Source organism: Solanum stenotomum, chromosome 2 (genome assembly GCF_019186545.1).
Source record: "Solanum stenotomum isolate F172 chromosome 2, ASM1918654v1, whole genome shotgun sequence".
Classification (NCBI taxonomy): domain Eukaryota; kingdom Viridiplantae; phylum Streptophyta; class Magnoliopsida; order Solanales; family Solanaceae; genus Solanum; species Solanum stenotomum.
This window is the reverse complement of record NC_064283.1, coordinates 74,677,920-74,700,277: the sequence shown is the minus strand read 5'-3', so window position 1 is coordinate 74,700,277 and position 22,358 is coordinate 74,677,920. Positions and strand designations below refer to the sequence as shown.

At 34.8% G+C, this 22,358-nt stretch overlaps 1 protein-coding gene across 7 annotated transcripts in view; it reads left to right on the top strand.

The window, feature by feature from the left end:
• The window catches only part of LOC125856415 (protein SEMI-ROLLED LEAF 2), a 53,265-nt gene extending 34,311 nt beyond the window's left edge, over positions 1-18,954 (top strand). For 6 of the 7 annotated variants that reach the window (XM_049535948.1, XM_049535947.1, XM_049535950.1 and 3 more), the window contains 10 exons: positions 442-594; positions 685-1,044; positions 1,146-1,295; positions 1,555-1,630; positions 1,883-2,010; positions 2,172-2,363; positions 3,391-3,531; positions 3,701-3,829; positions 9,053-9,259; positions 18,562-18,954. In XM_049535948.1, the coding sequence (XP_049391905.1) occupies positions 442-594; positions 685-1,044; positions 1,146-1,295; positions 1,555-1,630; positions 1,883-2,010; positions 2,172-2,363; positions 3,391-3,531; positions 3,701-3,829; positions 9,053-9,259; positions 18,562-18,714 (1,689 nt within the window). In that variant the 3' untranslated portion in view covers positions 18,715-18,954. The remainder of the gene's footprint in view (positions 1-441; positions 595-684; positions 1,045-1,145; positions 1,296-1,554; positions 1,631-1,882; positions 2,011-2,171; positions 2,364-3,390; positions 3,532-3,700; positions 3,830-9,052; positions 9,260-18,561) is intronic. The other variant, XM_049535951.1, reaches the window with a different exon arrangement.
• The last annotated feature ends 3,404 nt before the right edge of the window (positions 18,955-22,358 follow it).

The window sequence follows — 22,358 nt, the reverse complement described above, 5'->3', positions numbered from 1 at the left end:
TAGATGTTGATGTTTTCAGTCAAAACTGTGATGATAATGAGTTGTTCAAATTTGATTATAATTTCTGGGAGTAAGTTCTTTCTCTGGGTTTAATGTTTGTCTGCTCAATTTATTTTCTTAGTTTTTTGCTAAAGCTGCTTGCTATTACAAGAACAACAACAACAACAACATACCCAGTGAAATCCCACTAAGTGGGCTTTGGGGAGGGTAGAGTGTGCGCATACCTTGTTATTACCAAGTACAATTGATTGCAAGCATCAACATCCTATTTGCCTCTGGTAGAGTGCAGGAACCAAGTGCCATTACATGATGAATGCTGTATTTTTATTGTCGCTTATAAGTTATTAAGTTTAGATCTTCATTTGCTTATATACACGAGCATACCCTGTGATTTTATGTTTTAGGTAAAGGTAGTGTTTTTATTATGACATCTGTCATTAGCAGGTTGCTGATGTGGGCCCTATACTTGATATGATGGGCATGGTGCTAGAGAACATTCCAGCTAGCACCGTCGCTGCTAGATCAACGATTGCAGCTGTGTATCGCACAGCACAAATTGTTTCTTGCATTCCAAATGTGTCATATTACAGGAAGGTAACTAGAATCTGTTGTTGTGCTCCTGATTCATGGTTTTGTAACTTTTATGTAGTCCAAATGGTATAATCTGCTCTCAATCACCCTCAGGCTTTTCCAGATGCTCTCTTTCTCCACTTGCTCTTGGCAATGGCACACACTGACCATGAAACACGAGCTGTAGCACACCATATATTCTCCACTGTGCTTATGCCACCTGTCAGTCCCTTGTCATCTCTACATAGTAGAACTTCTTCCCAGAGTATTCTAGTCCAATCACCAAGGAAGTTGGCTAAGGTTAGAACTAAGAGTTTCTCCGTTCAAGATAGAAATACAGATGGAAATGGTTCTAGAGATGGAGAAGTGGGAGAAGAAAATGAAGATGTCAGTCGCCATTCACATCAATCTGGTGACTCTCGATCTCAAAGTCAATCCTGTGGCTTCAAGGATGCCCTACCTGACAGGAAATCTGTATGGAAGAACTGATCTCTCTTCTTTTATTTGCAAGAGTTGTCCATGAATTTGTTTTCCTTTTAACCTTATTAAATGTCTAATCCTCTGAAATACTTCAGGAGATCATTTCGCTTCGGTTGAGTAGTCACCAAGTGAGTCTTCTGCTTTCATCTATCTGGGTTCAGGCAACACTGACTGATAACACACCTTCCAATTTTGATGCGATGGCCCATACGTACAAAATTGTTTTACTTTTCATTCGATCAAAGGTTAGATCCCATCTTTTTTGTTGTATACAAACATTTCTCTGTTCCAGTTTTCAGTATCTAGTGGCAAATCATTGACCATAGAAATGTTTTCTTTTCTTTTTTCTTTTGCACAAATTATTTTCTCCAAATAAATCTTTGACAAAGCTATTTTAAAGGCTACTCCAAACTGTTATAAGTCTTGTATTGCTTGATCTCCATCTTCTATGTCGTTCTGCAACTGTTTCATCAACCACATGATAGTTGGTCTTGCTAATTGCAGAATTCTAGTCATATGGCGCTTGTTCGGTCTTTCCAGTTAGCCTTCTCTCTAAGGACTATTTCGATGGATAAAGAAGGTGAGTTGGGTTCACTATCCAGTTCCACCATCTTACGAACTTGGGGAGCGCAAGCTTACAGTTATTTAGTTGGGGTCAGACATAAGTTTTGACATCAGTAATACGACCTAATGAAAACTTCAATCACTTCAGAAGTTCCTGACTGGGTTGTCGATGATCAATACTGTATCTTACAGTGAAATTTCTGGTTTTACCAGCATTAATGTCTTTGGTGCAAATACTGACTGTCGTTTTACTCACTGATTACTGAAGGAGGTTTACAACCATCTCGAAGGAGGTCTCTATTTACTTTGGCATCATATATGCTCATCTGTTCAGCAAGGGCGGGCAATCTCCCTGAACTAAGTCGTGTGGTTAAATCATCACTGACAGATGAAATGGTTAATCTCCCAAAACTCTTTGTGTTTATGTTCTGTTTGTTGGATAAGTAGTTGATTTCTTCCAATCTTGCTGTTAGGCCTAATCTGATCAGCTCTCCATGTTTTCTAATATATATAGTTTGTTTAAATTTTAATCATGTCATAAATGTTTGGTTAAATAGGTTGATCCTTATCTTAAGTTGGGAGAAGATGTGAGGCTGCAAACGGCATCTGGTAGTGAAACATATGGTTATGGCTCACAGGAAGATGAAATTGCAGCTTTGCAATCCCTGTCAGCAGTAGAGTTAAACGATGAAAAATTTAAAGAAATCATTATGTTGCACTTCACATCTAAATGCGGAATATTGTCAGAGGTATTAACTTTCTTAGCTTTCTCAAACTTTTGATGTATGATGCAGGTTCGCAACCTCATAAGTGGTGGGGAATCTTTGTTTGCTTGCAAGACAGATTTATACACGCTAATGCTATCTTTATGTGTCATTAACAGCTAGTTTGATTTGCTTGGTCAATACAATTATGATAGATAGGGAAGATTGTTTCAAAATAGAAAGAATGATGTAGGCAGCACTAATGAATCTTTCTCCTTACATTTGTACTTTTGGCAAGGAATCCACCTTTTATAGGTAGTTTGGTAAGTTTGATGGAAGATTGTGGTTGACTCGGGTTGAGTCATAGACACTACTTGTACATTCTTTTATGACACAGACTTGATGTTGTAAGAGTGAAGTTTATCGACTTCTCAACAAATAACAGAGTAGAAATAAAAGTAGGTTGAAGAAATAACTTCTTGTGTGGTTTCTAAATCGCTCCTTTGTTGACTGATATAATAACATTGTGTCAATATAAGATGATTCAAAAAGTTTCCTGAATTCTATGAAATTAATATTCATTGTCCACATACTTAGGCATTATTCTGAATAGTTATCATCAAAACTGGTTATTAAATCTTTTTAGTGTCCAAAGCGAACTATTGGAGAGTCTCCTTCTCTCAGACTTGCTAAACTGCTTCCATGAGTTTTCTGCTACTGAACGATGAGAGTATTTGATTGGAGCATAATCTGCTCTAGTTACAAACATGTGTGCCACTGTTTATGCGAATTCATAGGAAAATGGATCCGCTGTCAATATATTCTCATTTTTTCCTTTTCCGTAAAAAGTCTCAGGGAATGGGGAAACTATTGGTAGGGAGCGCTTCTTTAATGGGCACTATTTTGCGTGAATCTGGATTAGTCAGGCTAGTGGGTTCTTGATACCAGATGGTTATACCAAAAAAATCCCTCTTATGGATCTTAAACTATTAAATAAATGAGTTTCTTAGTACAGGATTTGTTCTCATCTTCTTCTAGAACAGGACGTTTAATCTTGGCTACTGTTTTCCAGGATGAGTTACCAAGCATAAGAAAACAACTCCTGGAAAGGTTTGAACCAGACGATGCATATCCACTTGGGATTCCTCTGTATATGGAAACGCCTCACCCCTGCTCTCCACTTGCTCAGATTGAATTCGAGACTTTTGATGAGGTTGTAGAGGAACCATTTTGTGTATTTGAGATATACATTTATGATTTATTTATGTCTAGTTGGTTACTATTTTTTCTTTTTGTGATGTCTTGAACTTTCTCCCACCCCAATGACATGACTTTCAAATATGCTTTCTAAGAGAGGTAATTGTGTTTCTTTACTCTATCAGGTCATGGCACCACCTTCCCTCATAGATGAAGAAACAATTTCAGATGCTAATGGAAGCCAATCAGGTCGAAAGACATCTATGTCTATCAATTCCCTTGACATTCTAAGTGTTAACCAACTTTTAGAATCGGTGAGTAACTGCTTTGAAGAACATGTTCAGGAATATTTGTGGAGTTGTTTATGTTCTAGATTAGTCAATGGTTAGGGTTACTTACATATTTTGACATTTAAACTTTGAAAATCCACTTGGTCCTTGCATCATTGCAACGAGACTACAAAGGGGGAAAGATTAGAGAAACATGTCTGTATACTCGTCTTTACGGGGAAATCTAGGGTTCAGCCTATCTTTTGTTTTCCCATTGGTGAGGCATAGTAGCCAAACGGGACGAAATTGAATGATCTCCAACGCTCCATTGTATCTGTGTTCAGGCATGACAGTGGTGCCGATCAGGATACATGACTGAGTCTTCGTGTTCCTGGGGCTAGACCTCGCGTTCGCGAGACTTGGTAGCTTAGTGGGCTGCCTTTGCTGGGGACCCCTCGTGTTCATGAGAAACTAGAAAAAATAAAATCTGCAATGTTCAAATCTCATTTTTCTTGTCTAAAACTCACCGGAGCCTCTTGGGTCCCACTCTGAGCCATACTAACAAGTACCAAAAGAAACATATGAACCTATGAGAAGTTTCAAAATATGATGGTGTAAATACTCAAAATGAGGGGGGTAAGATGTTACACCTTAGTTCAAGGGATTACGAGTAACCAACAAATCTTTATTAGGTGAGATCTAAATGCTCTTGAAGGTAAATTTTATGATGATTTTAACTAAGAGCTTGTTTGCCATTGCTGCTAAAAACTACTTATTTTTAGAAGCACTTTTTAAAAATAGCTTTCCAGAAAAGTGCTTTTGAAAAAAATAAATTTGTGTTTGGCTAATTCATTTGAAAAGTGCTTTGGATAAACAAATTGTGTTTGACTAATCTTTTTTAAAAGGTGCTTTTGAGAGTCAAAATACGAAAAAGGGCAAGTATCAATGTATTTTTAATATTAAGATTATTTTATAGAGAGAAATATTTTAAATATCTATTACAAAATTTTAATTAAATTTTATATTAATTAAATTAAAATGTACATATTCAAATTTTCAATCAATATTATACATAGATAAATAAATAAATTAAATTAAATATTAATATAATAATAACTTGATGATTTGAATATAATTACAAATATCAAGAAAAATAAATTTAAAAACCATTCCACAAATTAAATCACTACATACAAAATATAATATTATTTTCTTAAAAACCATTCTACATAGAAAAAATTACTCGTGCAAAAATGTTGTTGTTACCTTTATTTCTATTTTGTAAAATAATACGTAAAATAATATATAAAATAAAAAAAATAATATATAAAAATAAAAAATAAAATTCTTGAATGATACTTAACCAAATTTGTGAGATATTGTAATTAATTAATAAGGGATATATTGGTGAATATGTATATATGGAAGAGGTATTTTAGTCTTCAAAAAAATAATTTTCTACTTCTGCTTCTGCTTTTTTTAAGAAGCAGAAATGTTTAGCTTCTTCCCAACCGCAGAAAATCTGCTTCCGCTTCCATTTAAAAACAGTTTTTAAAGATTTCTCAAAAAAAAAACAGTTTTTTTCTTAAAAAAACACTTTTTGCCTCCCAACAGCAATGCGAAACAGGTTATAAGTATATATATAACTAGTAAAATTACCCACGCCTTGCACGGGAATTTAATATTNATTTTATATTAATTAAATTAAAATGTACATAGTCAAATTTTCAATCAATATTATACATAGATAAATAAATAAATTAAATTAAATAATATAATAATAACTTGATGATTTGAATATAATTACAAATATCAAGAAAAATAAATTTAAAAACCATTCCACAAATTAAATCACTACATACAAAAAATAATATCATTTTCTTAAAAACCATTCTACATAGAAAAAATTACTTGTGCAAAAATATTGTTGTTACCTTTATTTCTATTTTGTAAAATAATACAAAAAATGATATATAAAATAAAAAATAATAATATATAAAAATAAAAAATAAATTCTTGAATAATACTTAACCAAATTTGTGAGATATTGTAATTAATTAATAAGGGATATATTGGTGGATATGTATATATGGAAGAGGTGTTTTAGTCTTCAAAAAAATAATTTTCTACTTTTGCTTCTGCTTTTATTAAGAAGCAGAAATGTTTAGCTTCTTCCCAACAGCAGAAAATCTGCTTCTGCTTCCATTTAAAAACAGTTTTAAAGATTTTTCAAAAAAAAAACAGCGTTTTTCTTAAAAAAACACTTTTTGCCTCCCAACAGCAATGTCAAACAGGCTATAAGTATATATATAACTAGTAAAATTACCTGCGCCTTGCATAGAAATTTAATATCACGAAATTTATAAAATAATACTTAAAAATTATCAGTGACTAAAACTAAAACAATATATTATCTGACATACAAGATTACGTAGTAACGAACATTAATAATGTAAAGGAAAATGGTAATTATAACATCTTATCATTTATCCTTCAATCAATCATCTTTAATTTGATTTTATAATTTATCCTTTGCTTGTAGGAAGTGCTACTATTTGATATTTTTGGGGAATCAAATGAAAATCAACATGAGATATTAAATTTTCTAATAAATAAATAAATAATTATTGGTGAAGGGATAAATAAATTTTAAAAGGTTGAAAAAAAGTGATCATATGTTCTAATTCTAACGTGTAGAAAGTTCAGCCCTACCTTTTGAATTACATATATCATCCTTGAACCCATGTAGAAAGTTTATTAATTCTTGTCTTCTTTTCCTGGTTCACTTCACACATCAAGGTGCGATAAAGTTTTTAAGGTCTTTATGTCCTTACAATGACATACCAAAATGGAATTTTGTCTTCAAGAAATAGTAGTATAGATCTTTAAGGAATTTTTTTATTGTACCTTCAACAATTTCAGTAGAGAAAACTTGTGTGAATACTCAATTAACATGTGTTATTTACTCTGTACTAACAAATACTTAAAACAATAATTTTACAGAAACATAAACAACAAAGTTTAAAACATGTACTCAAAAACAACAATTAATAACATAAGCCTAAATTAATGACTATAAAAAAACATACCAGGATCTGTAACAATAGAATGAAACAAAAAGGAAAAAATCGAGTCCACTAAATGCACAGTGTCTCTTTAAGAAAATTATTCCCCTCTAGTACTCGAGGTTTAAAAGAACTCAGGATAGAACGATTCAATTCAACTGTATTGATTCAAAAATAATGGTGTTAGTGAGTCACTTAACAGGAGCAAAGTACACGAATATTTAATTGTGCAGAAGAAGAAGTAGTTTAGAATTTTGGTTGTTTAAAATGAGAGGACATCCCCCTATTTATAGACAACAAAGGGTAGTGTGAACAAATGCTTATTGTTCCTTATTGGAAAGGTTACAACTCTTCGGAAAAGTTACAAACCTTTCATAAAAGTCACAACTTTCATAAAAGTCGCAACTCTTCATAAAAGTCATAATTTTTCATGAAAGAGGAAGGCTAGTTTTGGAAATAAATAAATTAAAAGGGAATCTTGGTTTGTGGTGGCGCCACGTAGGCGGACCTATGGTTCTCTTTTATATATATATATATATATATATATATGATTATGGTCCTAGGAATGATGAAGGAAAGGCTATTCTAGAGTTTGTTTTAGCTTATGATTTACACGGGGTATGTTGATGTTGTTTTAGCTTATAATTTAGTGAGTGAACCATATTCAAATAGATTTATCCTTAGAAGAAATGATAAAACCAAATGTACGAACTGTAGGGTCATACCCGGAGAAGCAATGACCGCCCAACGAGGGTGGTTGTCTTGATGCACAACGTAAGAGTATAGTGTTAAAAAAATCACTTGCAAGCTATCAAGAATTCTGTGGTAGGCACTAAAAGACAACGTTCAAGAAGCGCTACGGAAAGGAGTTAAAATGGGCCATAGAAGGCAAGAAAGACATCTCGTGGTAGAAAATATCAAGTTGCATTAAAAAGCAACAAGTGAAGTGTTAGGTGTGTCTAGAGGTTTAATACCTCGATCACTAGAATCCTGGTGGTGGTGAATCACGAGGTGCAAGGAGTTATTTGAGCCAAAAAAGAGTGGTATATAAAGTTACTAAAAGTAGAAGGCTGAGAAGCCTTTGAAGAATATACGAGAGCTAAGAAGGGAAGTTAAGAAGGCTATTTGTAAAGCTCAAGGGAAAGCCTTAGATGGGTTCTATCAAAAGCTCGGGACGAGAAGGGATACAATGCTCAACTACTGACTCCTTCCAGAATTGCATTATCAGAAACTAGCCAAGAATGGCCGTTAGTGGACACCCACCACTTTCTACCGATTAGAGAGGCTCTCTGTACTTTTATAAAAGATACTCACAGGGGCTAGAAAGACTCGGTCATAGGAATTTAGAAAATGTAAAACGTTTTGTCTAGTGCACATCCTTTTGTTGATCCCTCATGTTATCGATGGCAAGTAACAAAGGAAACATTTAAAGGAGGCAACTGATGTCAAGATACATGAGAGTCATGGTGTCACCTTTAAAAGTGTCTATGCTTTACAAAGAGCATTACATTAGAAATAAGGAACTTTTAAGGCTAGGAAAGGATAGAATTTCAAAGCTTGATTGAATTTCTTCACAAACAAAACACACCACATGATCTCCTGATATCTGGAGCAGGTGGCGGTGGGGGGACAAAGGAGTTTTTTCTGAAGTTGTATTATGAGAAGCTCTTCTTAACCTGGTAGGGATTGCCTTTCCATATATCTCAGTTTGGCTCCTTAAGAGAAATAGGAGTTTTTTCCCAAGTCATATTTTGAGAAGTTCTTAACCTGGGAGGGATTGCCTTTCCATATACCTCAGAGGTTCCTTTGTGTATAGAAGATGGGGTGTCATTCGCAAAAAACATATCTTTTTTTTTTTTGGTTTTGTACCTTCTGATATACTTCTTGGATTTCAGTGCTTTTGCCCAGACATTCAGTAAAACTTTATTACTTCATCAAAAATAAGAAACTAAAAATAAGAAAAGGAGGAGCTGGGATAATGCTGTAGAAAAATAAGTTCCTGTAAACAACTATGACTTAGGAGCATCATTTCACTTCTGAGGATCTCTAAGTTAAAGAAATTGAACTGCTCATGTTACATGTCATTCCACATGCATAGTTACTTAGTAATTCCTTTTGTTTAACATTGTCAAATTGGCTGTGGGACTGTGAACTATAAGATCAGTAGCATGTTCCTGTATAACACTCTCTCTTGCACATGTAGGTTCTGGAAACTGCCCGACAAGTTGCAAGCTACCCAACTTCCTCTACACCTATACCCTATGACCAAGTAAAAAATCAGTGTGAGGCCCTTGTTACTGGTAAACAACACAAGATGTCATCCCTTCAGAGTTTCAAGATGCAACAGGAAACCAAGGCATTAATATCCTACAATGAAAATGACAGGAAGAACCCTTCTTTACCAAAGATGGTGAGAATCACTCTGTTTGTCCCTCTATCAGTTGGTCTATCCAAGCTTTTTTGTGCTTGAATGATATATTTGCTTATCATAATGTATTTTCTTATTAACTGGATAGCTAAATAGCTGTTAATTGATAAATAGAGCTTTAAGTGCTGCAATATCCTGGGATGCAGCTTTATTGGTAACTAGTCTTCCCAACTCAAGAAAGCTGCTACTAAACTTATAAAGAAGAAAAAAGGTTTAAAATCTGTCCAGCATCCTCTATACCCTCCTCTTTACACCAAAACAAGAAAGTCTTCATACAATGCCATTTGATCTGTTGCACTGATTCTGCAGTATTTTCAAGACCCCTCTTGTTTCTTTCTCTCCAAATAGTCCACCATAAACAAGAGGGTATCATGTCCCAAGAACCTCAAGAAGTCCAATAATCCACTCAAGATTAGGAATTATTGCTTTCTGAAATATTAGGATTTCTTGTTTCTTGTTCCTTAGTTGTGCGGTTCATGTTTAGTAGGATTATATTTGTAGTTCTAGTCAAACTTGGTTTGTTAGTAGTGTTGAAGAGTCCCACATCAGGTGAAAAAGGGATGAGTGATCTCCTTATATGGTCTTGGGCAATTTTCCTCTCATGAGCTAGCTTTTGGGGTTGAGTTAGGCACAAGGACCATTTCTTTAACAGAATGTCAGAGCAGGACCCACCCCAATTCTTGTTTACCGGTGTTGGGGTCCCCATATTTAATTGTCTATGCTCCAGATGTCTAGTCCTGGGCGTAAGATGGCGTGTTCAGAAGTCCCACATCAGATAAAAAAGGTATGGGTGGGTCTCCTTATATTTTCTTGGATAATCCTCCCCTCATGAGCTAGCTTTGGGATGGTTGAGTTAAGCCCAAGGTCCATTTCTTTAACCAGTAGTATGTCATTCAAACTAGGATTGGGAGGTAGTATTCCATTCCTACTATAATCCTTGTTCCTAGTTTAGCTAGGATAGGGTTTCCTTAACCTCATCAATTTTACTCATTGTAAGGCCTATTTAAGTGCTCATTCTGCTGAAAATAACATTGGTGATCAGTGTTTTAAGTGGCTGCTTCAGAAACATGGTTAAACATTCTTGTCCTTCTTCTTCCTTTATTTGAAGCTTCTCACAGTCTTGCGGGATGGAGGAACGTGTGAATATAAGGTTCTTCTTCATTATATATTCTTCTTATGTGAGTTTGAAGAACGCTTATGCTAGTTTTGTGAAAAAACATTATTGGGAGTGATTTTGTTTCTACTTTCTTTGTGCTTGAGAAGTGCAAAACCTCGAAAGTACATGACTGTTACCATCTCAAAAAAAAAAAAAAAACCTCGAAAGTACATCAGTTTTGGTAGTAGGGCCCAATTTTAGAGTCTTGATTTGCTATCTTGGTCATCATATCGATGGAGAAGCAAGTATTAGGTTTGGGACCCTCTTCAATCGATGATCAATTTCAGATTGAGAAATTAAGGATCAATAGCCCTTGAATGTGAAAATAAAGAAATAAAAGTGCAATTTGATGGTTTGATGGAATCAATGGAACATCAGAACTGGTTGAATATTTGGTGCTTTAGAGTCAGCCACCAAATTTGCTATATCTCCTACAACCTTCATCACTGCCACCCCCAACAGTACAATATACTCCTGCAACATCCCCCACTTCAAAATCTAACACTTTAACCACGAGCAAGCATCTACAGCAAGCTGAAGAGCTTGATGCTGACCAAGATATGAGAGTACCGAGACGCCATGCTCAATATGATAAAATTTCACACTCAGAATATTCAGATAATCAAGGGTGTAAGGAGGATGAAATTGATGAAGCTCAATTATCAATGTGCTAGAAGAAACCCCAAAGAAGGCCACACAATAATCAGGAGATGTATCAACGTGATGATATTAAGCATGAAATTTCAATTGCGATGGCAAATATCAAGGCGATGAATTCATTGATTGACTTATAATTATTGAGATCAATTTTTTTATATTTTTATTTTTGATGAAGTAAGAGTAGTATTTAATAACAAAGCATCGCGGGGATGCAAGAATTACAAAAGTTGAATAGGCAGCTCCTAGGAAGGACAAAAAGGAACCTACCATAGAACAAGGGAGCTGCCAAATTCCAAAAGGAGATCAGGGTTATACACAGGTGTAAGATTAAGCCAACAAAACAGTAAAACTAAACATTTGGCCTTAAGTCTAAAGCTTGCAGTTGATGTACCATCAAAACATCTTTGATTCCTTTCAAACCATAAACACCACAAAATAGTAGCAGGAACCATAGACCGGATCTTCGTAATAGGTTTCTCAACTTGCCAAGAATCCAACTAACAAAAACTTCTCTGATGTTGCTTGGCTTAACCCACTGTAGACCAAAAAGTGATAAGAACGTAGACCACAGATCTGTAGCAACTAAACAGTGGATGAACATGTGGTTAACTGTTTCTGAGCTGCAATTGCATAGATAACATCTATTTGCAAGTTGGAATCTTCTTCTTTTTTTTTTTTTTTTTTTGATAAGGTAACTTTATATTCACATCAAAACTCATCAGCAAAGCCTGATGAGATGGGATTTACAGCCCCCAGGGGGTAATTTCAAAAGCCAAAAACTGGGCAAAACTTTACAATTGAGCTTTAAAATCACTAAGCTATCTACCTCCCCCACCAAATCCTGTTTACACCAAAAATACAGCAGGCCCAAGCTATTCATCTTGATTTTCTGAGTGCTGTTAAGTTTCCCATCATGTGATCTTTCATTTCTTTCCTTCCACAATGTCCACCAGATGCAGGCTGGGATGCATTTCCACCAGTCCTCTTTGGATCTTCTTCTTCTGCCCACTCCTTCCCACTGTCTCAACAACTCTAAAGTAGTTTTGGGCATTACCCAGTTAATTCCAAGTATACATAAGAACATGTCCCACAGATTTGCAGCTGTTCTGCAGTGTAAGAATAAGTGACTATTAACTTCTGCCTCTTCCCCACACATGAAACACCTTGAGCAAATCTGTATACCTCTTCTTTGTAACACTTCATGAGTTAGACATGCTTTCCTAATTGCCAACCAAATAAAACCTGAGACCTTGTGAGGAACCTTGATTTTCCAGATTAGTTTCCAAGGCCATTCCATTTCCATAGCCTGGNGATTTGGAAGCTTCTCGCAAGGTCCAAGAAATCCATTCCATATCTTTGCCATTGAATGTTGTTCTCGCCACGGACTTCCTGTTTCTTTCTGTCCAGTCATACCAATCTCCTGTTGAACCTAAGGTTCTTGCAATATCGTATGATTTGAATCCCACCGCGAAATAAATGATGTCATCCATCTAATGCTTGGCTGAGGATGAAAGAGAAGGGAAAGAAAGAGAGAGAAAGAGAAAGAGAAAGAGAAAAGAGAGAGAGAGAAGAAACGAGAAGGTGTTCCAATGATCGGAAGGGATCACCGGATATAGAGGAAGGAGAAGGTTAGGAAGGCAGTTCTCAGGTGACCTACCGGAAAGAGGGTTCTCTCTCTCCTAGGAAGTAGGAGAGAGAGAGTTTTTGGGAAGAGCGCCTGAGAGCATTCAAAAATTTTCTATGCAAAGTTTGCCCCTGAAATGTTGGAATCTTCTTTTGCTAAGGTTGTCCTAGGTTGAGCATGCATTTTTAAGGGCTAGCCAGCAGAAAGCACGACTTTAGGGGGTAATCTGATTTTCCAGATAAGCTTCCAGGGCCATTGATCAATCTGAGCTTTGTTAGAGCTAAGGAGCTGATAGTTACTTTAACGGAATAAATGTCCTCACTGTTGTTTCCCCATCTTAGCCTGTCATTGCACTGATGGTTGATAGCACTGTTGTAAGTGCCAAGCATAGCCATCATATCTTCTATATCCCAGTCATTGGGGTTCCTTCATAGGGTTGAGCACCACACATTTCCTTCCCAGTTCTGAGCTACAGTAGTGTCTGGATTAGTAGCAATTGAGAATAACACCCAGTTACCAGAGACCAGTTCTATTTTCCGTGGGAAAATGAGATCTGAATCTCTAATCAATATACAAGCCCAAAGGAAGCTGTTTCTTCTCATTGTGTCCTCATTTGAATCTATGAATCCCCCACAGTTATCTCCGATAAATCTGAGACTTCTTTCCTACTATTCATGCAACAGTATCCCAAAATCCCTAATCCATCTAGTTCCTGATCCTGTTCTTTCTGATTGAAACAAGTCGCCGGAGACCACCATACAAGAAAGAGATGTCTCCAATTCTAGTACCAGACGCCAAATTGCACTCTCTCTGCCTACTGTCTCGATGGTAGTTCAAACAAGAAGAAGTTGTGACCCATAGTCGACACCTTCACCCCTGCTGTTAATGACCAACGAGTAGTGAACCATTTTTTAATAGACTCTAAAGATGGGTTGAAGCAAAAGGGATTATCAAAATAACCCACTAGACAGCAGCTCAGAAGTTGAGAACTCGTATTCGCAGGCCTGCCTTCCATTGCCTGCCATTGCTTCTTATTTGCTGCTTGGATGTAGGTCTTATATGGTGAGACAAATCTATGAAAAGCTGGATTATTATTCCCCATGATTCTGAGGATCTTAGCCGCTACTTCTCTCCAGCCCAAGTTGTACTCCTCCTAGATGATGATAGCGGATTTCCTTTCACCATTCCATTAGACAAATGAATGAATCGCCCGTAAGCATTGTAATTTTGGTAGACCCCTATGTAATAAATGTTGTTGCTTCCTTCCCCATTTTTTGTATAAGTTACCTGCTCCCATCGACACCTGCTGTAAATTCTCACAAACCCACCACAAATTGTTCTCGTCTATCTTAATCTTGCTGGTAAATAGGTTGCTCCTTTCAGAGAGGAGAAACCATCTATAAAAACCCTCACTAATATCTGTAATAACAAAATATTTGATCCCTATCATGACCTCCAGATTCTCGCCCATACTGCTTTTACTTATTTTTTGGAAATCTATCATTTTCAAAAAAAATTCATTGTCTTTAGTACGATCTGGCTTCACACCTCTCGCCTAAGACTTTCCTAAGAAGGTCTTATGTATTCTTAAAAGTCTTGATTGTTTCACCGGAAACTAAGAAATGAAGAAAAGTGTTTTACGGTGATCAGAAGGACCACCGGAGTAGCTCCATCTAATTCAAACTAACTGTAGTGCATTACCTCAAAACTAGTGCCTCGGAGCTTTATGGATTCAATTACCCCAAGAAAGGGAAATATTTTGAGATTGTTTATTATAAAGAATTTTCTGATAAGAAGGTCAAGCTTGTTGCTCTCAAGCTCAGAGGTTATACGGATCAGTATGGTGGGAAAACCTCAAAAGGGATCGAGAATTTGATGGAAAAGCATGGATTCACACTGGGGAGAGGATTAAATGGGAATCGCACCAACAGTTCTTGCAAGAGACATACTAAGAGGATTCTTAATTGAATTTCATTCATTTTTTTGATAAGGAACTCATTATTCATGGATGAGTACACTAGAGAATTTGAAGATCTGAGGCTCAAAAGTGTTTTTAAAGGACAACCATCCTGCATAATTGCTCGATATTTGACTGGATTAAATTAGCCTATTGCAAATGTGATCCAATTGCAGCCCCAAAAAATCTTTGGAGTTGTCAAACTAGCCAAGATTGTACAGACACAACAAAGGCAAGCCAAAGCATTTTCTTCATTAACTACCATTTAATTGCCAAACACTTTAAACTAGGTGAGATGTAGTTCTAGCTCGACAAAGCCACAATAATCTAATGCAAAACCAAGTCTAGAAAGTTGAAGGGAAGCCCATGACTTCAGGAGCTATTCTTAAAAAGAGAATGCCATAAATGTGGAGGATTTTAGGCATATACAAGCTGATTGTCCTACAAAAATGTGTTCTCCAACCTTGAAGGAGCAACCAATGAATAAGATGATTATGAAGAGCAAACATGCTGATAAGTTGAAAGAATTAGAATATAGAGATGAGGGAGAATACCTTATGATTCAACATGTTCTTCATATAGATAAACCAAGGGGTAAGCATGGTTGTAGAAAATATCTTCCATACACGTATAAAAGAAGAGTTTGTATGCTCATTGTTGATTTTGGAAGTTGTACCAACGTAGTTTCTTACGAAATGGTTACTAGGGATTCGACACAAAGTTACTGCAAAAATCATACAAGATGAGATGGTTGAATGATTGAATGAATGTGCAAGTTAATAAACAATGACTTTTTTCATTCTCTATTGGAAGGAAATAGAAATATATAGATTTTCCCCCAATAACCGGATACTTTTGTCGGTAAATATAACATATTTGAGTCCATCCATAAATTGATCTTCTTTCCTATAAGTTATAGTCTTAATAAGAATTGTTCCGTCTACTTTTAACTTTTAAGACCTATCTAAAAAGAATCCTGTGATCTAATGCCTATGGATGCTTTCCACCTTCTTGGAAACAATGTTGTCAAAGGAACGCGTAAGCCCTAAAGTGAGGTTCAAAACACGTTGAGCGCTTCGCCTCGCTTAATGAGCACTTCAATGTCATCATCAAGACTATAAGACAACTTTTCTTTCTTCAGCCCATCTCTACCTCTCCTCGTACCTACTATAACCAACTTTTTGCACTTCCTCACTAGGGCGTCTATGCATCTCCTCTTCATGTTCAAACCATCTCAATCTTGCTTCCCTCATCTTGTCCACCACAGAGGCCACTCCCACTTTATCTAGAATATCCTCGTTCCTAATCTTATTGCTCCTTGTACCCACACATCTACCTTAACATCCCTATTTCCATGACATGTCTTCTAAACATGGGAATCCTTGATTGGCCAACACTCTGCCACATACAACAAAGTCGGTCTAAACACCACTTTATAAAACTTACCTTTAAGTTTCGGTGGTATTTTTTATCACACAAGGCTCTGGATGCAAGCCTCTACTTCATCCACACCGCACTAATATGATGTGTCATATCATTATCGTTATCCCTACTTTCATGGATTATAGACCCAAGATACTTGAAACTATGTCTCTTGGGGATAGCCTGTGTGTCAGGCCTCACTTCCACACCTGCCTCTTGCATTGAATCACTAAATTTGCGCTTCAAATACTCTATTTTGGTCCTGCTTAACATGAACCCTTTAGACTCTAGAATTTGTCTCCACACCTATGTCATAGTAAATAACATACACCAAGGCATCTCATCTTGAATGGACCGCATCAATTCATCCATCATGTATCTGACCCATAAATCTTAATTCAATTGAAGCAGACCATGATATGTACTTGCTACTTACCCTTCAAGTTCAGTGTGGTAATAGTAGGAGAAATGAATGGAGGAAAAGGGTATACAATTTTCTATGGCTGATGGCTCTGATTCCATGTAGAATTAGAGAGAATATATAATAATTACAAGTGAATACAATTTGGTAAGTGTCTAATTACAAAATCAAATCAAATCAACCAATTAATAATAAATCTTGTACTATTTTAACAGTGACAGCGTGTTGCGTTTCTTAAAAAAAATAATTGTAATTGTTTTGCAATGGCTGATAGAAAGATTTTTGGAAAAAAGATTTGGGGTTACCAGACTACACTAAATGACGGATCATTTGACTAAAGTTTGTTGGGCTACTTTGCCTATCCTTTTCTGAAGAAAGGCACCAAAGTTTGACTTCACTGATAATTTATGTCAAGAATCACTAAGTTTTATTTTGGATAGTGAAATTATGAAAGAGGTGTATAGTCTATAATGATTTTTCAATAGCCAAATGACCCTCTTATCTTCTCAATATTTTAAGAGATTTTAAGGCACTGACCGATTTAGAGTAGAATATTTCTGTAAATTCAACATGATATGGAAACACCATCAGGATGGACTATTCTCAGTAAATAGGGTGTACAATAGAGGGCTGTCTGAAGTCAGGAAGTCGACAGGACCATGGACGTCTGTATGGAAGAGTGTAGCACCAACTAAGGTGAATTGCTTCATCTAGCTAGTTGACAGTACAGCTTGTCTGACTCATGAAGCCCTACAAAAAAGGGGAATCTACATTGCTTCAAGATGCTCATTATGTAGGAGGCTTTAGAAACAAACAACCACCTTTTCCTACATTGTAGAGTTGCACAACAAGTGTGGGTTTTAATTCATTAATTTGGCTAAGGTGAACTGGTCTATGCCAGTGCATACCGCTGATCTTTTAAGTTGTTGGTTGGATTAGGAGGGTGGTAGCAAGAGCCAGAAGATTTAGAGGAAAACCGTTCCTTCCTGTATTTGGTGGAAAACAGTACTTGCCTGTATTTGGTGGAACAGTTGGAAGGAAAGAAATGAAAGGATTTTTGAAGCAAGGAGAGCTCATACAGAAGATCAAGTGGAAGGTCATCCCTTCTTTATGTTTTTGGCGTAAAGAATAATGTATTAGAAGGGGAAGTTCAGTTAGTAGACTTCGTAGGATTACTGTAATTAGTTTCTACTAAGTGTAAATTTTCTGGAGGTGGCGAACATGCCCTTAATGCAAAGGAATACGAAGTTACCAGTTCCAAAAAAAAGTATTGCTAGAAATTCAAGTATTTAGGACTTCAAAAATAAGAAAACTGATTCCATCCATTTGGTCTAATTTTCTTGTTCTAGCTATGAACTATGTGGACTTGCTTCTATCTAGCTTTTGATCAATTTTTCTTTTGCTAAAACTGTGAGTTAGCATTTCAATAGATCATAATATTAGGACTTTATCTAGCCTATAGGTATTTTATAGGGAACCTTTTATGCTGTACATTATTTCTTTACAGAATATATATTTTTATCTCAAGTTTATAATTAGCCTAATACTACCACTCACTGCATAAAAGGTTTACTTTGAGATCATGCAAATCTACTTGACGTCTCTCTGGTTGAATCTAAATCCGCTTTGGCTGAAAGTTGGATCATTTCGATCCTACTAATCTAGAATTTTCATTTAGCTGAACTATAGAAGTACAAAAACTGGAATAGCCTTGCTCTCGCAGAATCCAGATTAGCCAATTTTCCTAAAACTATCTAAGGCATTCCGTTGCACATCAGTGGCCATGTAAATGTATGTATTAGCTACATGGAAAATGATGATCAATGCCCCTGTAATGGTTTCTAGTACTTCGCTTAACTTTGATGAGAAAATTCTACAGGTGACACTGCTTCTGATGTGGAAAAAAAAGAGAATGGTCTGTTAAAATAGGGATATCACTTTATTTATTTCTGTTGTGTTATAAATGTTTTCCTCAAGATCCTGCATATGGAGAGCATGGTCCTGAAATGTTAACGAGAATTATAAGCTGTTCCCTTTTGTGCAGGATATGGTGCTTCACCAGGATCTACAATTAACAACAGTTGAATCAACTCATACACAAAACTCTCTCTCTTGTTCTCGGGAGTATGGACAACAGTCCTTTAGGCTGCCACCTTCAAGCCCCTACGATAAGTTCTTGAAAGCAGCAGGATGCTGAGTTTGATGTCTTTACTTACACGTAGCTTCTAATACTTGTAAGTATTGTCTCAAGCATGTTCATATCTCGTCGTGCTCACCCAAAGAAGTGTCTTTCTAATGTAATTTAATTTGTATTGAGTTCATATTAATGTGAAGTGTGTAAGCTGGAAATCATAAGCGGAAATAATATATGAGAAAAGGAAAAGAGAAAGAAATGATGGTCTGTAGTGTCTTTCTACCTTTTTGTATCTTTGCTGAACTGGGTTGTCTATAAGTGAATGATCACGTGGAAACCGTTTGTATCTTTACGAAGGGGACATTGATAATTTATGGTTTTCTGGATGAAGTTTTCCAGGGTGTGTTTGCAACAAATTTTCGAAGTTTCCAAAATAAACTGCAATGACAAACAAGATTTTATTGGTGAATATTTGGATGCATAATTCTACATATTTCCTTGATTCTTTCCTCTAAGAATCTCCATGATTCGAGGGCTCAAACAATGTCCTTCTCGAACTTAGGATGATGAGGACCTCCTTGTGATATATTTGGCGACACACTTCGTCTTTTCAGGTCGATCTTTCGAAAGAGCTCTGAACTACATAGTTAATGCTGGATCACACTTGTTGCAAATGCCTTTACCAACTACAAAAGGCTTTCGCCAATGCTAAATTACTCTAGAGGGGTTATATGACACCCCCTAAATAGTTGCAGTGGGTAGGCTGTTCCATTGCATATGAACTCTCTTGCTTGTTTTTTATTAGCTTACAAGATGGGCATGGCCTATGTTGAACACGAGCCCAACATTTTTATTCTCGACTTGCAATTAATTTTAAGATGTTAGGCATAGTTATATTTTGATGAAGGATAGTTGTGAAAACAAAATGGAAGAAGGAAAACACATAGAGAAACATAAAGTTAAAATTGCATAGTTTATATCCTAATATGGTTAATACTAATAAATGCTAGCTATATATGTAAAATGTTTGATGTCTAACAAATATGTTATAATAGAGTACTTTAGTTTTAAGTAGGGGTGTACATGTCCGGGTTGATTCAGGTTTTTCAAATATCAAATCAAATTATTTGTGTTGGATTTTTAAATTTATAAACCAGACCAAATCAATAAAACTCGGGTTTTTTTGGATTTTTTCAGGCTTTTTGGATTTTTGGGTTTTTTCGGGTTTTTCCGGTAAAGTATTCATACAAACATACAATTGTATATTTACTTGTATTTCAAATATTTCTTTAGTCCTACCAAAATACAACTATTTATGGCGTTTCTTAAGAAAATAACACAAAATATGATATGATTAATGACACTAAAATATCCAACAAAAAAATCATAATAATGAAATCGCGTAAAACAAATATTGCAAATTAACAAGTCATAATGAAAATGATCATAATTTAAAAGTACTAAATCATGCTAAAATAAGTTTAATAAGAATTAGTTACATGACTAAATATTAAAGGAAATTAAAATTAGATTATGTATTTTAATTGTCTAAGCTAATGAAAAACTAAAGAACAAATATTCAATATTATTGTGATTTTTAGTGTTGAATTGATTTTCTTTTTGCATTAGTATTAATTTGATTTTGATTTAAGTTTTATTATAATTATCATCATCTGTGGACTATAATTTTTATTAAACCATTCAGAATTCTAAGTTTCAAACTTGAAATAAAATATTAAAAGATAAAAACTATGAAAAAGTATAAGAAATATTTAAAAATCATATGAAAGTAAATATTTTTATGTATAAAATAAAATTTTAAAATTATATATATAATGTCGGGTTGGTTTTTTTTAGTTCAAACCAAACCAACCCAATTATAGTCGATTTTCTTTTTCAATACCAAACCACTAGTCGGATTTTTTTTTTTTCCGATTTGACTCAATTTGCAATTTGATTCGATTTTTGTACACCCCTAGTTTTAAGTACATTAAAGAACACCTTTTTGGATAGAATAGGCATTCCAAATATCAATAGAAAAACAACGAATACAAAATAACACAAACAAGTTACGAATAAAACTGTTCATTATATACCCGGATAGAGAGAAAATGTCATAAATAATCTCTTAACTATAGGAGTAGGTCTAAAATGGTCTCTTAATTATACTTTTGTCGATTTTAGTCCTTTAACTACTCAAAAACTTATCAGTTTTGGTTCCTAACTCTACACTTACCAGTTTTAGTTCTTTAGTATTCAAAAATTTATCAGTTTTGGTCTATTAACTATACAATTACCGATTTAGTCCTTTAAGTATTCAAAAACTTATCATGTTTGGTCTTTGTCCATTTTTAATACAAATAGATCAGGTTTATACTACGAAACTTTTGGTGAAGTTAAATCTTTAACCCATTTTATCAGCTTTGGTCCCTTAACTATACAATTACCAATACTTTTTCTTCAAATTGTTCTTATGAAAAGAACAATAACCTCAACAATTCAAAATAAAATTAATGAGGAAAGAAGATACAAGTCCTAATTTTATTCAATGGAGGATAAAATGAAGTATAAAATTGTTGCTAATGGCTTGAATAGTTGTGATCCCTTCTTTGGTGGTTAACAGTTCATAATCAGCGCAAATTTTTTTAATTTTATTTTTCATACAAAAAAATAATAAGAGATTTGATCTTATTATTCAAACTAGTAAAATTATCCGCGCTTCACGCGAAATTTAATATCACAGAATTTATAAAATAATACTTAAAACATATCCATCATTAAAACTAAAACACTATATTATTTTACATACAAGATTACGTAGTAGCGAACATTAATAATGTAAAGAAAAATAAAAATTATAACATCTTATCATTTATCCTTAATAACATAAGCATGAATTTATGACTGTTAAAAAAATATCAAGATAGGTAACATAAGCAATGGTGTCAGTAAGTCACTCAACATGAGCAAAGTATACGAATGTTTAATTGTGAAGAAGAATAAGAAGTTCAGAATTTTCGTTATTTTAAAATGAGAGGAAATCCCTCTATCTATAGACAACAAAGGGTAGTGTGAACAAATATTTATTGTGCCTTATCAGAAATGTCACAACTCTTTGGAAAAGTTACAACCATTCGGAAAGGGCACGACCTTTTATAAAAGTCACAACTTTTCATGAAAGTCGCAACTCTTCATAAAAGTCCCAACTTTTCATAAAAGTCGCAACTTTTCATAAAAGTCGCAACTTTTCATAAAAGTCACAAGTTTTCATGAAAAAGGAATATTAATTTTGTAAATAAATAAATTAAAAGAGAATTTTGGTTTGTGATGGCGCCACGTAGGCGGACCTAGAGTTCTCTTTTATATATATATGATATGATTGTGCTACGTAAAATAAAATGAATAGAATAATAAAATCAATGCATTTGAAAATAAAAATAAAAAATAGTTGTATATCTACCATTTTATAAAGGTCATTTTACATAAGTAATATATATTAGCTTCATAATTAGCATTTATAGTAATAGAATGTAATTTACCATCTATAACATTACTTCTTCTTCTTCTTTTTTTACAATTTGTCTTTCCTCTCTCTTTCCTTCTTCTCATTTCTTTTTTGTCCGTCTTTCTCTTTTTCTCTCTCCCCTTTTTCTCTTTTTTTTTCTTGTCAATCTTTCTCTCTTTTTTTAAAAAAATTAATTAATTAT